At 34.0% G+C, this 23,081-nt stretch overlaps 1 protein-coding gene across 1 annotated transcript; it reads right to left on the reverse strand.

Annotated features, from left to right (window-relative positions):
• Window positions 1–8,072: 8,072 nt before the first annotated feature.
• Window positions 8,073–9,728, reverse strand: LOC148947072 (uncharacterized). The gene has a single exon (XM_089096504.1). It carries the CDS (start codon window positions 9,726–9,728, stop codon window positions 8,073–8,075), a length of 1,656 nt encoding a protein of 551 aa, XP_088952630.1.
• Window positions 9,729–23,081: the final 13,353 nt, after the last annotated feature.

Genomic DNA, 23,081 nt, shown 5'->3' on the forward strand with positions numbered 1-23,081 from the left:
TTTAAGGGGTGTACACAACTTTTAACAACCTCATCATGCATTATAATAATTCATCATTTGTCACCCACTTGGTGTGATCTCAATCTATATCACGGGTTTTGCTGTTCTTCTTCTTCCTGGGATATCTTATACATGTATTCCGAGTAGGAATATCTATCGGACCCATCTGCTAAAAAATCAAACTTCGTCCTCAGGATTGTGTATTTTATACGGAATTATCTCACAATTAAAATATTCCATATTTAATAATTGAATATTCAATTTGCATTTCACAAATAAAAATATATCTGTTGTTGCATTTCCTTTCACTTATAATGCTGTCACACCAAAAATACTACATATTTCTCCGACTTCCTTCTGTACCTGTGTGTGGATAGATCCTTCCCTCCTTCATAGAATGGGAGATCACTCTATCATATAAGCCTAGTTTGTTTATAATTCGTAAGGTCATATTCCAATTGTCTCTATTGTAAGCATGCATATTATAGCTGATGTGCCAGTGATAGCAAGAGACTTCACTATGATCTGTAGTCGACAATAAAAATGCATGTTCAAAAATTACACCGCAAGGTGACTTCTTTAAACCAATAAATTCACAATCGAGAACACCATACAACTTTGAAGTTTCTGTATTACATTGATTCAACTGATTATCAAATTCAATATATTCACTGAGATACAAAAGCATCAAACACCAAAGTTATAATGTGTGAAATAATAACAAAAACAGATATTACATAGCTTGATTTATATAACATCCTATTGCCCCAGATAAATTCATTGGAGGTCAAGTGATGTCACTTCGTCCCGGTAGTATTCAAGTTGCGCAAATTCAAGCTAATCAATTCCCAGAAATCTGTTCTGATGTAACACCCGGCAGTATTCAATGAGTGTGTGGCTGTGATGTCATTTCGTCCAGTATTTCTAGCTCTGTGATTGGCTTAGAAATAAGACTTTTACCAAGGACATTAAATTTCGTCCTGTATTCAATAAGGGCTCCCTACTCAAGTATAATCCTTTTGTTTATGCCAGATCCTTAATCTCTTACTTTTAACGTGGACCAGAGGAAGAACTGTCCTTCCCAGTATCAAACACCTTTTAGCCTCTTTCAATGATCAATTTGATCTTTTGCTGCAGCTTCTTTAGAGGTATTCACCCATTCTTTGTCACATCTCTGATCATATCTCCAAAGTAGTTCCTTTAGTGGAGGAGGAAAGATTTCCCAACAGTCTTCAACCTTGCTCGTGAATTTTCACTCAAGGAGAATGGCGAGTCACAAGCAAAAACGTGTCTATGATTTGTATCTCTAGGACGACGCAAGGTGTGGTCAAGAGTATAGTGTGTTGTCTTTTGAGGACGACGAATAGTTTTTTTTCTGATTCGCCGCGATGAATTTCGGTATTGTAAATTCCAGCAGGGACACCAGTCTCTTCCAGAATCTGTATAAAAATTCATGCAATTAAGTGATTTCAGTACATTTGCAATACCTAGCGAATCGATATCCGTATTACAAATCATGAGGCTCTCTAGCAGTGACTGAGACGATGTACACATCACAGCCGTTTTTTTGTGTTTAGTGATTCAGGAAAGTCAGGTGTTGTAATTCAAAAGGATTAATGTTGCAGGACATACATTTGACGGGCAAGCATAAAAACAAAAAATACGATTTTTGGATATTTTGAAAGTTATTTGCACGCAGGTATATGTCAAACAATATTTGTCTTAGGTATCCAAGATGCTACAAAATAGTTTCTGTATTAAAAGCTGCATTTTATAATTATTTCTGTAAGATAGAAAAAGAGTATATGACGCATCTTGGGAAAAACAGAAACTCTTTAGTATCTTAAAAGATAAAAAAAGATACAAGGAAACGACTATTAATTTCACCATATGACAAAAATATAATAGTGATATTTTTGAATTATTGCAGCCGAGGTGCTCTCTCTTGCGTTTCATACGTTCTTCTTCTGTATCTCCAAGTACATCTCCAATTTTTTTTGGTGTACACCATATTTTTCATGTTTGAGAAACAAATAAACTGCTTTCCAGGCTACTCTTAAGGGTTGTTTTAAACTTTCAATGAGGCGCTGCTTCATTTGTTCTTTTTCTGTTGCACAGTCATGAATCTAGACTTGTTACTTCCGCTTTGCGGGACCAAGCACTTCCTCAGATAGGTCCAGGGTCACAATATTATCGTTGTCCAATCTTCTTGAACATCACTCAGTTGATTCGGGGCTTCAGAGCTCTGGTCCGTAATCCTGGGTAGTTGATTCTGAACACATTGAAGCACTTTCCTGTCTTCTATTGCTTCTAACCAAATATAGTGATCAGATCCATTTAAAGAACCCTGTGTTGACTTTTCTGCGACATAACGGCATCCGTGAAGCAACCCCTCAAACGTCTAGTCCTTATGATAAGATTGATGTGTGAAATTGTCATGCCGTCATTAGAACGCTACGCAACAATATAAAGTCTGTTGTATTGAGAACAAGAGTTAGTAGGGCATAGGTTGTTATATTGGCTAATAGCAATATTCTTTTCGCATTGATGTATCATTGTTGCCAATAGTGCGGCAATCACTAGCCGTTGTTGTGTCAAGGTCTGCTCTTCCAGATCAGTTGTTCCTGTCTCCAGCAACAAAGAGTGTGCCGTGTTTTGGTGTGTTCTCGTTGTTTGGTGTGTCTAACAGTGCACAACAGCAGTGCACTGCTGTTCCTTATCCTTATTGGTGGGTTCACGGCATTTATAGTATTGGACTTATCAGAGCACCACCTCTGAGTCAGATCGTTCGAATCTGGGATGCACAAGGTGCAGTAAGACCATCTAGTGAGACTTCAGCTTCTTGCTGGCCTGAGCCATTAGTGGGGTCCAATTTATTGTAATAGATAAGCTGTAGTAGAATATTTAATTAACTCACATATTCATACGCACAATCTACAAATTTTAAAGTTACATATCAAAAGCAGTAGGGAGAGGGTCACTACTCCAACGCTTACATAATTTATTCAAGGATTATTGATCGGCGAAAGGGGACAGATTTCACAGAAATTGATTGCATAATCGACTAGGACAAGAGGGGAAGTAGATTTCTGGCAAATTGATTACATAATCTGACGGTGAATTATTGATTCACGAAAAGGGGAATTAAGAAACATTATGGCTTCTTTGATCTTTAGGTCTGAGAGATATCAGGTCTTTAGTGACAGAGATAAATATATATTCTATTTTTAAATTTAGCTTCTCTGATCTTTAGGTCTGGGAGATAAATTAATATTCTATCGAAACCTTAATAGTGTAGCTAGGAACACCTATGAGATGAAGAGATTAACGCGGGAAATGGTTTCATGGGAATTTTCAAATGTGAAAGCACAGGGATGCCAAAACAAAGGAACACGCAGAAATTACGTTTAGGGGATTATTTGGGCGAAACCGTTTGAGAAATTTTAGGGGATTATTTGGGCGAAACCGTTTGAGACATTTTAGAAGACGATTTAGGCGAAACAGTTTGAGACATTTTAGTAGAAGATTTTAGAAGATGATTTAGAAGATGATTTGGGGTGAAACTCTGTGGTCCTTATAATACACAAGTTCCATTTGAACAGTGTTGTGAGGTCCCCTACCCCAACCCCAAAAGAGCCTCCCCCAGACCCCCAAAGCCCCCGGGCCCCAAAGGTCCCCGGGCCTCCAAAGGGCCCCCTACCCCCAAAAGCCCCTCGGACCCCGAAAGGCCCCCCGAGCCCCCAAAGAGCCTCCAAAGGGCCCCGCGGCCCAAAGAGCCCCACTACCCTCCTCCCTGTCTCCTTTGGTGTGGTTTACCTTGTCACTAGTACATTCTCTTGATGTTTCAAAGTTCATTTTAGATTCTTTTTCGTTGAAATGCAAGAGTTGGAATATTTCAGTAGCGTTTTCTCGTGGTTTACCTTGTCACTATTATATTTTCTTGATGTTTCAATGTTCATTTTGGATCCTTTTCGTTGAAATGAAAGAGTTGGAATATTTCAGTAGTGTTTTCTCATGGTTTACCTTGTCACTGATACATTCTCTTCATGTTTCAAAGTTCATTTTGGATTTCTTTCGTTGAAATGTAAGAGTTGGAATATTTCAGTAGTGTTTGTTGTGGCTTACCTATTCAGTGTTACATTCTCTTGATTTTTCAAAGTTCATTTTTGATTTTTTTTCGCTGAAATGCAAGAGTTAGATTATTTCACTAGTGTTTCGTCGTGGTTTACCATGTCATTGCTACATTCTCTTGATGTTTCACAGTTCCTTTTAGATTTTTTCCGTTAAAATGCAAGAGTTGGAATATTTCAGTAGCGTTTTGTTGTGGTTTACCTTGTCACTGTTACATTCTCTTGATGTTTCAAAGTTAATTTGGATCCTTTTCGTTGAAATGCAAGAGTTGGATTATTTCAGTAGTGTTTGTTCATGGTTTACCTTGTCACTGATACATTCTCCAGATGTTTCAAAGTTCATTTTAGATTTTTCATTCGTTTAAATGTAAGAGTTAGAATATTTCAGTAGTGTTTGTTGTGGTTTATTTAGTGACTGTTACATTCTCTTGATGTTTCAAAGTTTATTTTAGATTTTTTTTTCCTTGAAATGTAAGAGTTAGATTATTTCAGTAGTGTTTGTTATGGTTTATCTAGTCACTGTTACATTCTCTTGATTTTTCAAAGTTCATTTTTGGTTTTTTACGTTGAAATGCAAGAGTTGAATTATTTCAGTAGTGTCTTCTCATGGTTTACCTTGTCACTGTTACATTCTCTTGATGTTTCAAAGTTCATTTTGAATTTCTTCGTTGAAATACAAGAGTTGGATTATTTCAGTAGTGTTTTGTCGTGGTTTACCATGTCACTGTTACATTCTCTTTATGTTTCAAAGTTCATTTTGGATTTCTTTCGTTGAAATATAAAAGTTGGAATATTTCAGCAGTGTTTGTCATGGTTTACCATATCGCTGTAACATTTTCTTTATTTTTCCGAATTCATTTTGGATTTTTTTTTCGTTGAAATGCAAGAGTTGGAATATTTAATTAGTGTTTATTGTGGTTTACATTGCTACTGTTACATTCCCTTTATGTTTCGAAGTTCATTTTAGATTTTTTTTTTGAAATGTAAGATTTAGAATATTTCAGTAGTGTTTTGTTGTGGTTTACCTTGTCACTCTTACATTCTCTTGATGTTTCAAGGTTTCATTTTGGATTTTTTCATTGAAATGTAAGAGTTGGATTATTTCAGTAGTGTTTTGTCCTGGTTTACCATGTCACTGTTATATTTTTTTGATTTTTCAGAGTTCATTTTAGATTTCTTTCGTTGAAATGCAAGATTTGGAATATTTCAGTAGTGTTTTGTCGTGATTTACCATCTCACTGTTACATTCTTTTGATGTCTCAAAGTTCATTTTGGATCTTTTTTGTTGAAATGCAAGAGTTGGAATATTTCAGTAGTATTTTGTCTTGTAGTGGTTTTGTAGTGGTGTTTTGTAGTGGTTTACCTTGTCACTATTACATTCTCATGATTACTGATAGTTAATTTTGATTTTTTTTTTCTTGAAATCCATGAGTTAGATTATTTCAGTAGTGTTTCGTAGTTGTTTACCATGTCACTGTTACATTCTCTTAATGTCTAAAAGTTCATTTATGATTTTTTTTTCGTTGAAATGTAAGAGTTGTAATATTTCAATAGTGTTTTGTCGTGGTTTACCTTGTCAATATTACATTCTCTTGATTTTTCAAAGTTCATTTTGGATTTCTTTCATTGAAATGTAAGAGTTGGAATATTTCAGTAGTGTTTGTTGTGGTTTACCTTGTCACTGTTACATTCTCTTGCTGTTTCAAAGTTCATTTTAGATTTTTTTGTTTAAATGCAAGAGTTGGAATGTTTCAGTAGTGTTTTGTAGTGGTTTATCTAGTCACTGTTATATTCTCTTCCTGTTTCGAAGTCCATTTTGTTTTTTTTTGTTGAAATGCAATATTCGGAATGTTTGAGTAGTGTTTATTGTGGTTTACCTTATCACAGTTACATTCTCTTGATGTTTGAAAAGTTCTTTTTAGATTTTTTTGTTGAAATGTAAGAGTTAAATTATTTCAGTAGTGTTTTACAGTGGTTTACCTTGTCACTCTTACATTCACTTAATGTTTCAAAGTTCATTTTGGATTTTTTTCCTTGAAATGTAAGAGGTGGATTATTTCAGTAGTGTTTTGTCATGGTTTATCATGTCACAGTTACATTCTCTTGATTTTTCATAGTTCATTTTGGATTTCTTTCGTTGAAGTGCAAGAGTTAGATTGTTTCAGCAGTGTTTTGTCGTGGTTTACCTTGTCACTGTTACATTCTCTTGATGTTTCAAAGTTCATTTTTGATTATTTTTTTTCGTTGAAATGCAAGAGTTAGATTATTTAAGTAGTGTTTTGTCGCGGTTTACCTTTTCAATGTTGCATTCTCTTGATGTTTCAAAGTCCATTTTAGATTTTTTTTTTTCGTTGAAATGTAAGAGTTGTAATATTTCAATAGTGTTTTGTCGTGGTTTACCTTGTCAATATTACATTCTCTTGATTTTTCAAAGTTCATTTTGGATTTCTTTCATTGAAATGTAAGAGTTGGAATATTTCAGTAGTGTTTGTGGTGGTTTACCTAGTCACTGTTACATTCTCTTGCTGTTTCAAAGTTCATTTTAGATGTTTTTGTTGAAATGTAAGAGTCGGAATATTTCAGTAGTGTTTTGTAGTGGTTTACCTTGTCACTGTTACATTCTCTTGATGTTTCAAAGTTCATTTTGGATTTTTTTTTCGTTGAAATGCAAGATTTGGAATATTTCAGTAGTGTTTATTGTGGTTTACCTTGTTACTGTTACATTCTCTTGATGTTTCAAAGTTCATTTTAGATTTGTTGGTTGAAATGTATGATTTAAATTATTTCAGTAGTGTTTGATAGTGGCTTAGCTTTTCACTCTTACATTCTCTTGATGTCTAAAGGTTTATTTTATATTTTTTTCGTTGAAATGCAAGAGTTGTATTATTTCAGTTATGTTTTGTCGTGGTTTATCATGTCACAGTTACATTCTCTTGATTTTTCAAAGTTCATTTTGGATTTCTTTCGTTGAAATGCAAGAGTTAGATTATTTCAGTAGTGTTTTGTCGTGGTTTACCTTGTCACTGTTACATTCTCTTGATGTTTCAAAAGTTAATTTTAGATTTTTTATTTTGTTGAAATGTAAGAGTTAGATTATTACAGTAGTCTTTTATAGTGGTTTACCTTGTCACTCTTACATTCTCTTAATGTTTCAAAGTTCATTTTGGATTTTTTCGTTGAAATGTAAGAGGTGGAATATTTCAGTAGTGTTTTGTCGTGGTTTATTATGTCACAGTTACATTCACTTGATTTTTCAAAGTTCATTTTGGATTTCTTTCATTGAAATGCAAGAGTTGGAATATTTTAGTAGTGTTTTGTCGTGGTTTACCATGTCACTGTTACATTCTCTTGATTTTTCAAAGTTCATTTTAGATTTTTTCCTTGAAATGCAAGTGTTGAATTGTTTCAGTAATTTTTCAATGTGGTTTACCATGTCACTTCTACATTCGCTTGATGTCTCAAAGCTCATTTTGGATTTTTTTTTGTTGAAATATAGGAATTGGGATATTTCAGTAATATTTTGTCTTAGTTTACCTTGTCACTGGTACATTCTCTTGTCGATGATGATGATGATGAACGAATTAAAGACCCCTCTTGACTGCTCGGTCACTTGGGTCTTCTTTCAATAAATCTGGATCCCACTTTAGTTAGTCAATCATCAATAATCTGCTCTGTCACATTAATTAATCATAATTATTCTTCCCATCACATTGTCCTATCTCTCCCAATGGCAGTTATAAACTGTACAACCAGCTTTAGAATCTGTATATTGTCACTATCATTTGCTAATCCCCCCAAAATCAAATTTACACTCAACTGTTTTCTTCTTTCATGAAAAAACGCCTTGATATGCTGTCTTTGGAGAGTGTACTTATCACAATCTATAAGAAGATGTACCATACTTTCTTCTTTGTCACAAAACTCACAGTTACTTGACTCTCCTTAAAACTTCGCCCTGTATAATTTTGTATCTGCATGGCCTGATCTAAGACGAAATGCTAATCTTCCCTCTTTCCTACTTAATCCTTGGTACACATGTCTCTCAAAATTTCTTGCTACTTTTCGGGTAACAACCCAATTTCCGGATTGATTTCTGCTATCCTCAAAATCATCTGTTCTTACTGATTGTATCAATTGATCTAATTGTATTGCAGATCTAGGAGTTGAACCACTAGTAAATACATTTATTGTTTTGCATGCCATTTTAGCAGCTGTGTCGGCACTCTCATTCCCCAAAATCTGAACATGGGCTGGGATCCACTGAAGATATATGTTTGCTGTTGACATATCTGATACTATTTCCGTGTAGCACAATACGACTACTTTTGAATATTCCCCATCATGATCAAAATTCACGAGTGCCTCCATTACATTTTTTGAATCTGACAATAATACAATGTTTCTTTGGTTGCTAACGTTTTCTTTAGCAAATACAAATGCTTCCTTTATGGCTATTACTTCAGCCTGGAAGATTGTTGCCTCTGAATGCAGTTTAAATGACTTTGATACTTGTATCAATGGAATGACGAAGGCAGCCCCTACTGCAGAAATTGGTTTACTTTTCTTAGATCCGTCTGTATAAATATCAAGGAATCCCCTGTATTTCTCTGCCATCATTAATTTAAAGTTTATCCTGGAATCATGGTATCCATTCGTTTCAAACTCAAGATTGCAATGTAGCTTAATTGTCTCCCAAGGAGCAGGTAAAGCAATTTCTGGAACTTTTAACATATCTGTCATTTTTAGTGTCACTCCAAACTGTTCACTGATATGACAAGACATTTCAAAGATATTTTCCTGGTTTCTCTTTTTAAACTTATTTGATGTAACAATTTTTCCTGGTTTAACTATTCTTGATCTAACTGGGTTTGTATTATCTGTTGTCCACAATTTTTTTATATATTTCAGGACATTTACCTTTCTCCTGATTTCCAGGCTTTCAAGTCCTGAATCTGACATTAAAAACACAATAGGGGTAGTCTTTCTAGCTGCAAAGGCAATGCGTATAGCTGCATTCTGTACAGAATTAAACTTTGCTAGGGTTGTGTCACTGCCTGAGGAATAAATCACGGAAGCATGTTCTATTTTAGACCTAATATATTTTATATAAAACTCCATCATAAAACTTGGTTTTTGCCCCCATGTAACAGTTGTAAGCATCTTCATAAGATTCAGCCTTTTAATGCAAGCAGCCTTGGTCATTTCAATATATGGTTTCCAATTCAAATTTGGCTCTATATTCACACCCAAGAACTTTGCTTCACTCACAAACTCAATCTGCTGGCCATAAAATCTAATTATTGGGGTAACTTTCATTTTCTTCCGAGTTATTAACATGGCTTTTGTTTTATGTGTTGAAAATTTGAGATCAATATCAGTCGCCCAGTTTTCAACTTGCACTAATACTTCTGAAATAGCTTTGATTCCCTCTTCCAATGTCCTTGCCATAACCCACAAAGTGTTATCATCAGCAAAAATTCCCGCGTTTGAATCCCCTTCTCCAATAGGGATATTATACTCTCCCATATTGTAAAAATCAGGTCCTAAGGCTGACCCTTGAGGAACTCCACGTCTTCCTCTTACTAGGGCTGTTGACATTGTATTTCCTACTCTCACTGTCACTAATCAGTCTTCAAGATAATTTTTACTTAGCAGCAACATTCAACCTCTAATTCCAGCCTTAATTATTCCTGACAATATATGTTTGTGTACACTGTTATCAAATGCGTCCTTGACATCAAGGAAAACTGCAATCATTACAAGTCCATTCTGGAGAGCATATAAAGCATCCTGTTTAAAGCAAAGCAAATTTTCTATGGTACTTTTGTTTTTCCTGAAACCATATTGTATATCTTTAAGACTGCCCCTTTTTTCTACTTCATAGTTAAGTCTTTTCTTAACAAGTCGTTCATATACTTTCCCTAAAACTGGGAGCAAAGTTATGAACTGCTGGTCTTCCTGTTTTGAATTGTCCTTTCCTGGTTTTGGTATCATAATTGCTTGGCCCCTTTTCCATGCAATTAGCAAATATCCATCAGTCCAAGCCAAATTGATGATGGCAAACAACACCATAATCAACTGCTTTGGCAAAGCTTGAACAAACTGTAAATAAATCATATCTTCCCCTGGTGAGTTAATAGGGAGATTTCATATTACACTGTCAATTTCAACATTAGTAAATGGCTGATTATAAGGGCTCTGCAAATCCTGATTTGCCATTCTTTTAACTTTAGCTGTCATTCTGGCCACTTCTGTAGCATTTTTATCAGTATTTCCTATGGTATTTTTTAGATAATTATCACTTGCATTTTCCTTCTCTTGTTCTGTCACTAGTAACTGATTCTTGGACATTCCAGGGGGGTTGGAGTTTCCGGGTGGGCGATTGCTTTGCATTTGTTTGATGAAAGCATAGACCTTACTAACTGGTTTCTGGAAATCCAAATTATTAATAAATTCTTCCCAGCTCTTTTTCTTGGCTTGTGAAATCGTTCTCTTAAATACTGCATAAGCTCTTTTCACCTCAATATGGTTTTATATTGTTGTTGCTTGTTCATACTCATTTTTTCTTCTTATATATTTCTTTTTAGCTGCATCCCAATCTTTGTTCCACCATAAACATGAATTCCTTTGTCCCTTATATTTAGCCTTCAGTGGAACAGCTTTTGTTGCTGCTTCAATTATGCTGTCCTGGAAAACCTTCACTTTGCCATTAACATTTTGCTCCCTTTCTGTTTCAGTCAAAACGTTTTTTTGTTCAAGAAGTTCTTTAAACTTTCGCCAATCTGCCTTCTTGATTTGAAACTTAGAAATCTTGTTTGTCTCAAATTTATCAGAAATCTCAAACCAACCATCACAAACATTTAATAAAATTGGGGCATGGTCACTAAATAAAGATGTATTTACTAAGGTTGACACAGTTGCTGATGCCACTAGATCTGGGCTAGTGAAAGTCAAGTCTGTAGTGGCGGAAATTACTTTGATAGGATTTTTTTGGGTTGGAAGCTCTTTTGGTGTAATTGAGCATATATTATTTTCCAGTAACATATCTTCAAGGCTCTAACCTGAAGCATTAATAAAATCACAATTACACCAGACTTTATTATGGGCATTAAAAAACCCCTATTAAAACCACCTGTTCTGCATTTGGTATTTTATCAAGTAGTTCATTTATAATACCACCAATGTCTTTAGTTTTCCCATTCGAGTTGTAAACATTTATAACATTGAGGATTTTACCATTTCCCAAATGGAGCTTGAATCCAACTATTTCAACATACTCTTCATAATTGTCACCTAATTCAATATGCACTTCGGTGTAGTGGTATTTTTTTCTAATACCTATCAACAACCCGCCTCTTCCTGTTTCAATTCTGCCTTTCCTCAAAATATTGTATCCCTGGAAACTCATATTTATATAGGGTTTTGGCCAGGTTTCTTGGAGACGTATGACATCAATACAATTTTTATGGTAAAATTCATCAACAAGATCTTTCTTCTCATTCCTCACTGATTGTGAGTTCCATGATAATATTTTAAGGTCTATATTGTTGTGCTGCTGTCTCATTAATTAAACAAACACTTCTAATTTCATCTTTGTTTAGCTGCCCAAGCTGCAATTCATGCACAAGGGTACATAATTTGCTTATACGTTCTATTAATGATAGTTCACTCAATTTAAGCATTTCTGGTCTTAGAAGTAATCCAATTATTAGGGATTTTGCTGCCTTCTGTTCAATTTCTTGCTTCATATTTATTGTAATTTCATTATGAAGTTGATTGAAATAAGAGGTACTCACAGTAAGTTTTTTGTTTGCCACATCTGCATAGCTGCTATAGTTTACTTGGGCTCTCTTAAAACCCATGTGATATTTCTCTGCCGCTTGTAGGATTTCTCTATTCTGGATTCTAACAGGGCAAGCAAATGATGTAGAAGAATGATTGCCTTTGCAATTGGCACATACACATGATTTGGGCCTTGAGGTTCTATCAGTGTTTTTGAGATGGCACATATCAGATGAATGATTTCCTGAGCATCTTAGGCATGTATGAGCTTGAGCTCTACAAACATCCTGTTTATGGCCATATTTTTGACACTTATGACACTGTAATAATCTCCTGTTTTACACCTGGACTTCTCTTTTTCTTCCACAAAACCACACACTTGGGGGAGGACAATTACCTTCAAATACCACAATTATTGCCTAACTGTCAGCTAGCTTTTTTGTTTCTTTGTTGCACCATTTTTGCCGGTGAACTTCTTTTACTTTAATTGGTGACTCCATACACTCTAAAATCTCTTCATCTGTCATGCTTAGTTGGACTCCTTTTATGATCCCTCGGCTTAATCTCTGCTTAACACTTCCAGTAACATTCACTCCAGCAACAATGTTCATTTGTTGGACAATTTTTGATGATTCTTCATCCATGAGGTATACTGTCATTTTGTCTCTTACTCTGTTTACTTCAAATTCAAATTTTCTAGATTTCAGTACTTCTTTCAGAGATTTCACTATTTTGTAGTCATCAGGCAGTTGTTTATATTCATCACTTACTGTAACACCAATCATTGAAGATAATAATTCGGTCTGTGGTATATCAATGGATTGATTTTTAATGGACACTTTCTGAGATGGTATTGATTGGTTTTGGTGTGCATTTTGCCTCTTAGCTAGTTGTGGGGCAATTTCACTATTTGGAGAAATGTCTCTCCTTGTACGTCCTAGGCTGGGGTTCAGTCCCAGTTTTGGCATTTGCAAGTCTTCTTGAATCAACCTTTATAATACACAAGGTTTGACAGGTCTCATATCTTCATCACTCTCAGATGGTAATGGTGGGTAACTTCCTTCCTCACTTAAGACAGAGTACCTATTAGCTAAAGGAATGGTCTGTGTCCCTGGCACATTATAATTTGGTGGATAAAAACCACTTCCCACTAACTGAACTGGTGCTCTTTGCACCTGCTGGACAATTTGTTGTTGACCATAAAATGCATTTGGGTTATATGAACCTGGTTGCCAGCTTACTGGCCGTCATGGGACCATGGAACTATCATTTGGTTCTGACTTGCATTATTATTAGCTCCATAAAACTGTGGGGTCATTTGCAAAAATGATTGTCCTTGACCTGTACCACTTCCACCTGCACCATGACCCCCTTGGGGCCCAGGTTGAATGTTCATTTCTTCTAGAGCACAAAATCGATTTTCAAAATTTATCCTTCAAAACTTATGAAATTTCATTCTAGTCACCTGCCTCACAGAAACATTGAAAACTTGAAGCAAATGATTTTATATACAACAGTTAATTTTTTCTTCCTTGCATCAGGCTCTTGATGTTGACATTCTCTTGATGTTTCAAAGTTCATTTTAGATATTTTTCGTTGAAATGCAAGAGTTGGATGATTTCAGTTGTGTTTTCACGTGGTTTACCAATGTCACTGTTACATTCTCCTGATATTTCAAAGTTCATTGTGAATCCTTTCCATTGAAATACAAGAGTTTGAATATTTCAGTAGTGTTCTGTCATGATTTACCGTATCACTTTTACATTCTCTTGATGTTTAAAAGTTCATTTTGGATCTTTTTCGTTGAAATGCAAGAGTTGGATTATTTCAGTAGTGTTTTCTCATGGTTTACCTTGTCACTGCTACATTCTTTTGATGTTTCAAAGTTGATTTTGAATTTCTTTCGTTGAAATGTAAGAGTTGGAATAATTCAGTAGTGTTTACTGTGGTTTACCTAGTCACTGTTACATTCTCATGATGTTTCAAATTTCATTTTTGATTTTTTGTTTCGTTGGAATGCAAGAGTTGGATTATTTCGTAGTGTTTTTTCGTGGTTTACCAAGTCACTGTTAAATTCTCATGGTGTTTCAAAGTTCATTTTGAATCTTTATCATTGAAATGCAAGAGTTGGAATATTTCAGCAGTGTTTTGTCATGGTTTACCATGTCACTGTTACATTCTCTTGATGTTTCAAAGCTCATTTTGGATCTTTTTCGTTGAAATGTAAGAGTTGGATTATTTCAGTAGTGTTTATTGTGGTTTACCTAGTCACTGTTACATTCTCATGATGTTTCAAAGTTCATTTTAGATTTTTCATTCCTTGAAATGTAAGAATTGGAATATTTCAGTAGTGTTTGTTGTGGTTTACTTTGTCACTGTTACATTCTCTTGATTTTTCAAAGTTCATTTTGGATCCTATTCGTTGAAATGTAAGAGTTGGAATATTTTAGTAGTGTTTCGTTGTGGTTTACATTGTCACTGTTACATTCTGAAGATGTTTCAAAGTTCATTTTGGATTTTTTTTTCATTGAAGTGTAAGAGTTGGAATATTTTATTGGTGTTTTGTTGTGGATTACCTTGTCACTGCTACATTCTGAAGATGTTTCAAAGTTCATTTTGGATTTTTTTTTTCATTGAAATGTAAGAGTTGGAATATTTCAGCAGTGATTTGTTGTGGTTTATCTTGTCAATGTTACATTTTCTTGATGTTTCAAAGTTCATTTTGATTTTTATTTTTTTCGTTGAAATGTAAGAGTTGGAATATTTCAGTAGTGTTTTGCCGTGAGTTACCTTGTCACTGTAACATTCTCTTAATGTTGCAAAGTTCATTTTGGATCTTTTTTCATTTAAATGCATGAGTTGGATTATTTCAGTAGTGTTTCGTCGTGGTTTACCATGTCACTGTTAAATTCGATTGATCTTTCATAGTTCAGTTTGGATTTTTTTGTTGAAATATAGGAATTGGAATATTTCAGTAGTGTTTTGTTGTGGTTTACCTTGTCACTGGTACATTCTCTTGACGTTTCAAAGTTCATTTTAGATATTTTTCGTTGAAATGCAAGAGTTGGATGATTTCAGTAGTGTTTTCTCGTGGTTTACATTGTCACTGTTACATTCTCATGATATTTCAAAGTTCATTTTGAATCTTTTTCCTTTAAATACAAGAGTTGGAATATTTCAGTAGTGTTTTGTCATGGTTTACCATATCACTTTTACATTCTATTGATGTTTAAAAGTTCATTTTGGATCTTTTTCGTTGAAATACAAGAGTTGGATTATTTCAGTAGTGCTTTGTCATGGTTTACCTTGTCACTGCTACATTTTTTTGATGTTTCAAAGTTCATTTTGGATTTCTTTTGTTGAAATGTAAGAGTTGGAATATTTCAGTAGTGTTTATTGTGGTTTACCTAGTCACTGTTACATTCTCATGATGTTTTCAAAGTTCATTTTTGAATTTTTGTTTTGTTGAAATGCAAGAGTTGGATTATTTTAGTAGTGTTTTTTCGTGGTTTACCATCACTGTTAAATTCTCATGATGTTTCAAAGTTCATTTTGAATTTTCATCATTTAAATGCAAGAGTTGGAATATTTCAGCAGTGTTTTTTCATGATTTACCATGTTACTGTTACATTCTTTTGATGTTTCAAAGCTCATTTTGGATCTTTTTCGTTGAAATGTAAGAGTTGGATTATTTTAGTAGTGTTTTTTCGTGGTTTACCATCACTGTAAATTCTCATGATGTTTCAAAGTTCATTTTGAATTTTCTTCATTGAAATGCAAGAGTTGGAATATTTCAGCAGTGTTTTTTCATGTTTTACCATGTTACTGTTACATTCTCTTGATGTTTCAAAGCTCATTTTAGATTTTTCATTCCTTGAAATGTAAGAATTGGAATATTTCAGTAGTGTTTGTTGTGGTTTACTTTGTCACTGTTACATTCTCTTGATTTTTCAAAGTTCATTTTGGATCCTATTCGTTGAAATGTATGAGTTTGAATATTTCAGTAGTGTTTTGTTGTGGTTTACATTGTCACTGTTACATTCTGAAGATGTTTCAAAGTTCATTTTGGTTTTTTTTTCATTGAAGTGTAAGAGTTGGAATATTTTATTGGTGTTTTGTTGTGGATTACCTTGTCACTGCTACATTCTGAAGATGTTTCAAAGTTCATTTTGGATTTTTTTTTTCATTGAAATGTAAGAGTTGGAATATTTCAGTAGTGATTTGTAGTGGTTTATCTTGTCACTCTTACATTCTCTTGATGTTTCAAAGTTCATTTTGATTTTTTTTTCGTTGAAATGTAAGAGTTGGACTATTTCAGTAGTGTTTTGTTGTGGTTTATCTTGTCAATGTTACATTCTCTTGATGTTTCAAAGTTCATTTTGATTTTTTTTTCGTTGAAATGTAAGAGTTGGAATATTTCAGTAGTGTTTTGTCGTGAGTTACCTTGTCACTGTAACATTCTCCTAATGTTGTAAAGTTCATTTTGGATCTTTTTTCATTTAAATGCATGAGTTGGATTATTTCAGTAGTGTTTCGTCGTGGTTTACCATGTCACTGTTACATTCTCTTGATGTTTCAAAGTTCATTTTAGATTTTTTCCTTGAAATGCAAGATTTGGAATATTTCAATAGTGTTTCGTCGTGGTTTACCTTGACACTGTTACATTCTCTTGACATTTCAAAGTTCATTTTGGATTTTTCTTCGTTGAAATGCAAGAGTTGGATTATTTCAATAGTGTTTTGTCATGGTTTACCATGTCACTGTTACATTTTCTTGATGTTTCAAAGTTCATTTTGAACTTTTTCGTTGAAATGTAAGAGTTGGAATATTTCAGTATTGTTTTGTCATGGTTTACCATTTCACTGTTACATTCTCTTGATGTTTCAAAGTTCATTTTTGATTTTTTTTTTCGTTGAAATGTAAGAGCAGGATTATTTCAGTAGTTTTTTTCACTGGTTTACCTTGTTACTGTTAAATTCTATTGATGTTTCAAAGTTCATTTCTAAATTTTTTTTTTGAAATGCAAGAGTTAGATTATTTCAGTAGTATTTTGTCGTGGTTTACCTTGTTACTGTTACATTCTCTTGATGTTTCAAAGTTCATTTTGGATTTTTTTGTTGAAATGCAAGAGTTGGAATATTTCAGTAGTGTTTTGTCGTGGTTTACTTTGTCACTGTTACACTATTTTGATGTTTCAAAGTTCATTTTAGATTTTTATTGAAATGTAAGAATTGGAATATTTCAATAGTGATTTGTAGTGGTATACCTTGTCACTATCACATTCTCATGATTTTTCAAAGTTCATTTTGGATTTCTTTCGTTGAAATGTAAGAGTTGGAATATTTCAGTAGTGTTTGGTTGTGGTTTACTTAGTGACTGTTACATTCTCTTGATGTTTCAAAGTTCATTTTACATTTTTTCTTGAAATGTAAGAGTTGGAATATTTCAGTAGTGTTTTGTCATGATTTACCTTGTCACTGTTACGTTCTCTTGATGTTTCAAATTTCATTTTGGATTTTTTTCGTTGAAATGTAAGAGTTGGAATATTTCAGTAGTGTTTTGTCACCGTTTACCTTGTCACTGTTACATTCTCTTGATGTTTCAAAGTTCATTTCGAATTTTTTTTGTTGAAATGTAGGAGTTGGAATATTTCAATAGTGTTTTGTCGTGGTTTACCTTGTCTCTGTTAAATTCTCTTGATGTTTCAAAGTTTATTTCGGATTTTTTTATTGAAAGGTAAGAGTTGGAATATTTCAGCAGTGGATGTCGTGGTTTACCTTGTCAATTTTACATTCTCTTGATTTTTCAAAGTTAATTTTGGATTTATTACGTTGAAATGCAAGAGTTGGAAAATTTCAGTAGTGATTTGTCATGGTTTACCTTGTCACTGTTACATTCTCTTGATTCAATTATGGTATAGATGGCAGCACAACTGATTTTTCCGTCACCCGGGCACCTGCAGGCAACCTACAATACCACCCTTTTTTTTCAAGTAACTGCATTCACGTTAGGCTCATTTAGGTTAACTTAGCGTGGCGCCACGCTAAGTGAATCTAAAAATACAAAATGAACTTTGAGACATCTTCAGAATGTAACAGTGACAAGGTAAACCACAACAAATCACTACTGAAATATTCCAAGTCTTACACTTCAATGAAAAAAAAAATCCAAAATGAACTTTGAAACATCTTCAGAATGTAACAGTGATAATGTAAACCACAACAAAAAACTACTGAAATATTCCAACTCTTACATTTCAACGAATAGGATCCAAAATGAACTTTGAAAAATCAAGAGAATTTAAGAGTAACTAGGTAAACCACAAAAAACGCTACTGAAATATTCCAACACTTACATTTCAAGGAATGAAAAATCTAAAATGAACTTTGAAACATCATGATAATGTAACAGTGACTAGGTAAACCACAATAAACACTACTTAAATATTTCAACTCGTACATTTCAACGAAAGAATTCCAAAATGAACTTTGAAACATCAAAAGAATGTAGCAGTGACAAGGTAAACCATGAGAAAAAACTACTGAAATAATCCAACTCTTTCATTTCAACGAAAAAAAAATATTCAAAATGAAATTTGAAACATCAAGAGAATGTAACATTGATATGGTAAACCCCAACAAAACACTACTGAAATATTCCAACTCCTACATTTCAATGAAAAAAAAAATCCAAAATGAACTTTGAAATATCTTCAGAATGCAACACTGACAAGGTAAATCACAACAAAACACTATTGAAATATTCCAACTCTTACACTTAAATGAAAAAAAAATCCAAAATGAACTTTGAAACATCTTCAGAATGTAACAGTGACAATGTAAACCACAACAAAACACTACTGAAATATTCCAACTCTTTCATTTCAACGAATACGATCCAAAATGAACTTTGAAACATCAAGAGAATGTAGCAGTGACAAGGTAAACCATGAGAAAACACTACTGAAATAATCCAACTCTTGCATTTAAACGAAAAAAAAATTCAAAATGAACTTTGAAACATCAAGAGAATGTAACATTGACAAGGTAAACCCCAACAAAACACTACTGAAATATTCTAACTCCTACATTTCAATGAAAAAAAAATCCAAAATGAACTTTGAAATATCTTCAGAATGCAACACTAACAAGGTAAATCACAACAAAACACTATTGAAATATTCCAACTCTTACACTTAAATGAAAAAAAAAATCCAAAATGAACTTTGAAACATCTTCAGAATGTAACAGTGACAATGTAAACCACAACAAAACACTACTGAAATATTCCAACTCTTGCATTTCAACGAATAGGATCCAAAATGAACTTCGAAAAATCAAGAGAATGTAAGAGTGACAAAGTAAACCACAAAAAACACTACTGAAATATTCCAACTCTTACATTTCAAGGAATGAAAAATCTAAAGTGAACTTTGAAACATCATGAGAATGTAACAGTGACTAGGTAAGCCACAATAAACACTACTGAAATATTCCAACTCTTACATTTCAACGAAAGAAATCAAAAATGAACTTTGAAACATCAAGAGAATGTAACAGTGACAAGTTAAACCACGAAAAACACTACTGAAATAATCTAACTCTTACATTTCAACAAAAAAAAAATCTAAAATTAATTTTTGAAACATCAAGAGAATGTAAAAGTGACGAAGTAAGCCACGACAAAACACTACTGAAATCATCTAACTCATACATTTCAACGAAAAATATCAAAAATGAACTTTGAAGCATCAAGAGAATGTAACAGTTACAAGGTAAACCACAATAAACACTACTGAAATATTCCAACTCTTTCATTTCAACAAAAAAAAAATCACAAATGAACTTTGAAACATCAAGAGAATGTAATAGTGACAAAGTAAACCAGTACAAAACACTTCTGAAATATTCCAACTCTTACATTTCAACAAAAAAATCTAAAATGAACTCCGAAACAGCAAGAAAATGTAACAGTGACTAGGTAAACCACAACAAATACTACTGAAATGTTCCAACTCTTACATTTCAATGAAAGAAATCCAAAATGAACTTTGAAAAATCAGGAGAATGTAATAGTGACAAGGTAAACCACGACAAAAAACTATTGAAATATTCCAACTCTTACATTTCAACGAAAAAAATCTTAAATGAACTTTGAAACATCAAGAGAATGTAACAGTGACAAGGTAAACCACGACAAAACACTACTGAAATAATCTAACTCTTTCATTTCAATGAAACAAAAACAAATCAAAAATGAACTTTGAAACATCAAGAGAATGTAACAGTGACAAGGTAAACCACGACAAAACACTACTGAAATATTCCAACTCTTGCATTTCAACAAAAAAGATCCAAAATGAACTTTCAGACATCAAGAAAATGTAACAGTGACATGGTAAATCACGACAAAACACTACTGAAATATTCCAACTCTTATATTTCAACGAAAGAAATCTAAAATGAACTCTGAAAAATCAAGAAAATGCAACAGTGACATGGTAAACCACGACAAAACACAACTGAAATAATCCAACTCTTACATGTCGACGAAAATAATCCAAAATGAACTTTGAAACATCAAGAGAATTTAAGAGTGACAAGGTTAACCGCGACAAAACACTACTGAAATGTTCTAACTCATACATTTCGACGAAAGAAATCCAAAATGAACTTTCAGACATCAAGAAAATGTAGCAGTGACAAGGTAAACCACAAGAAACACTACTGAAATTTTCCAACTTCTACATTTCAACGAAATAAATCCAAAATGAACTTTGAAACATCAAGAGAATGTAACAGTGGCATGGTAAACCACGACAAAACACTACTGAAATATTCCAACTGTTACATTTCAACGAAATAAATCCAAAATGAACTTTGAAACATCAAGATAATATAACTGTGACAAGGTAAACCATGAGAAAACACTACTGAAATATTCCAACTTTTACATTTCAACGAAAAAATCCGAAATGAACTTTGAAACATCAAGAGAATGTAACAGTGACATGGTAAGCCACGTGAAAACACTACTGAAATAATCCAACTCTTGCATTTGAACGAAAAAGATCTAAAATGAAATTTGAAACATCAAGAGAATGAACTAGTAACAAGGTAAACCACAACAAAGGAGACAGGGGGAGTGTAGTGGGGCTCTTTGGGGCCCGGGGCCCTTTAGGGGCTTTTTGGGGCTCGGAGGTCCTTCGGGGGTCTGGGAGCCTTTTGGAGGCCCGGGGGCCCTTTGGGGGCCCATGGGGGGCTTTGGGGGCCCGGGGGATCCTTTGGAAACCTGGGGGGCATTTGGGGGTCAGGGGGCCCGGGGAGCCTTTGGGGGCCCGGGGGCCTTAGGGGCCCGGGGACCCTTTGGGTTTGGGCTAGGGGACCTTACAACACAGTTCAAATGGAACTAGTGTATTATAACGACAACAGAGTTTCATCCCAACTCATCTACTATATCATCTTCTAAAATCATTTTCTAAAATTTCCCAAACTGTTTCGCCTAAATCATCTTCGGAAATTTCTCAAACGGTTTCGCCCAATTAATCCCCTAAAATGTCTCAAACGGTTTCGCCGAAATAATCCCCTAAACCAAATAAATAGAATATCAATTTATCTCTGTCACTAAAGACGTGATATCTCTCAGACCTAAAGATCAAAGAAGCCATAATGTTTCTTAATTCCCCTTTTCGTGAATGAATAATTCACCGTCAGATTATGTAATCAATTTCCCAGAAATCTACTTCCCCTCTTGTCCTAGTCGATTATGCAATCAATTTCTCAGAAATATGTCCCCATTCGCGGATCAATAATCCTTGAATAAATTATGTAAGATTCAGAGTAGTGACCCTCTCCCTACTGAAAGCTTCCATCATAAAGAAAAGATCTGTGAAATTTTTGGAAACGGACAGACATTATCTTGCGATTAGATAAAACTGTCTAATATACCAAAAGTGAATGCCATCTCTCTTCTTTCTAAAACGTCTTTCTAATCATCTTTCTAAAACGATACAAAAATTGAACTTTTCATTTGGGAGGGAGGTTACGGATATCTGTTTATTTGTGTGTTTGTTTTCTTTTCCAAAGCTGATCATACCAAACTATTGGATATAGAATCACTTAAACACAAGTATGAGCTTTAGTGTCATTTTCAATTAACAAAATGGACCGAGCCACAATAAAGGGCCGTCCTCAACCATTTTGTCATGCAATACCCAAATTTGGTACATATATGGCAAAAACACCATAATACCCATATTCTGAGTTAGAAAATTATTTAAAAAGCATCAAAAACCCTTGCATAAAACCTCTCAGTTTATAAGAACAACTGCCAGGAAATCCATGCTGCCAAAAAGTATATGACTGGAAACTCCATCCAATTCACTTCAATGTTTGAGTCAATTCATGTACGGCGCGTACATAGGTAGCATTTAAATCTATAAATGACTGTCCCCCTTTGAAGAAATTTTACTCTGAATTCTCCCTTGGTTATTAGTGACTCTACACCAGACTCAATTTAACAAAAATTTAATTATTTCCCTCGAATCCAATCAAATCAGATGGTTGGGGGATTCAAGGCCACTTGCAAGCGCACTGTGTTCCTTGATTTTAAAAAGGTAAAAGGTATAATAGCGTTTTAGCAAAGTTGTTTCTTTTATATTAAATTGATATCAAGGGAAAAGAAGGATCTATGCATATATATTGCCTTTTACTGGTATTTTTATCCTCTGAAGCTGAGATAGAGCTAGAAAGTAATTCCGAGGCTAGCTCCTTCTTTGAACTATGTTTCTAAGAGTTATTGGCTATTGTTATCGTAGCTGAGCCCCATCGGAGATAATTTTGATCCAGCTGAAGAACTCTGCTTTCTGGTGCACAGAATTCCATCCCCGTGGGTTAATTGTAACGACCATAGGCTTATTTTAAAAGAAAACAGTGTTTGGAGGAAAAGACACTACAAATGACAGTTCTAATTATTATTTACATTTTCTTTGCTGGTTGAAGGTGTGACAATCAGGGGCGGATCTAAATCAAATCTCGGGGGTAAAATGTGAAAAGAGTACCAATAGGCAACATCTTGGGGGGGGGGGGGGTTGAATTTGACAAGGGTGCGAATAATTGATCAAATTGACGAATTTTTTTTAAATCAAGAGGGAAAATCAGAAGAAAAACA

The sequence above is a fragment of the Artemia sp. Qi Xiang Cuo genome, chromosome 11 (assembly GCF_049724085.1).
Source record: "Artemia sp. Qi Xiang Cuo chromosome 11, ASM4972408v1, whole genome shotgun sequence".
In the NCBI taxonomy this organism is placed as follows: Eukaryota; Metazoa; Arthropoda; class Branchiopoda; order Anostraca; family Artemiidae; genus Artemia; species Artemia sp. Qi Xiang Cuo.

Coding starts and splice junctions, on each gene's coding strand:
- LOC148947072 (XM_089096504.1), bottom strand. CDS start 9,728: ATGTCAACAGCCCTAGTAAGAGGAAGACGTGGAGTTCCTCAAGGGTCA.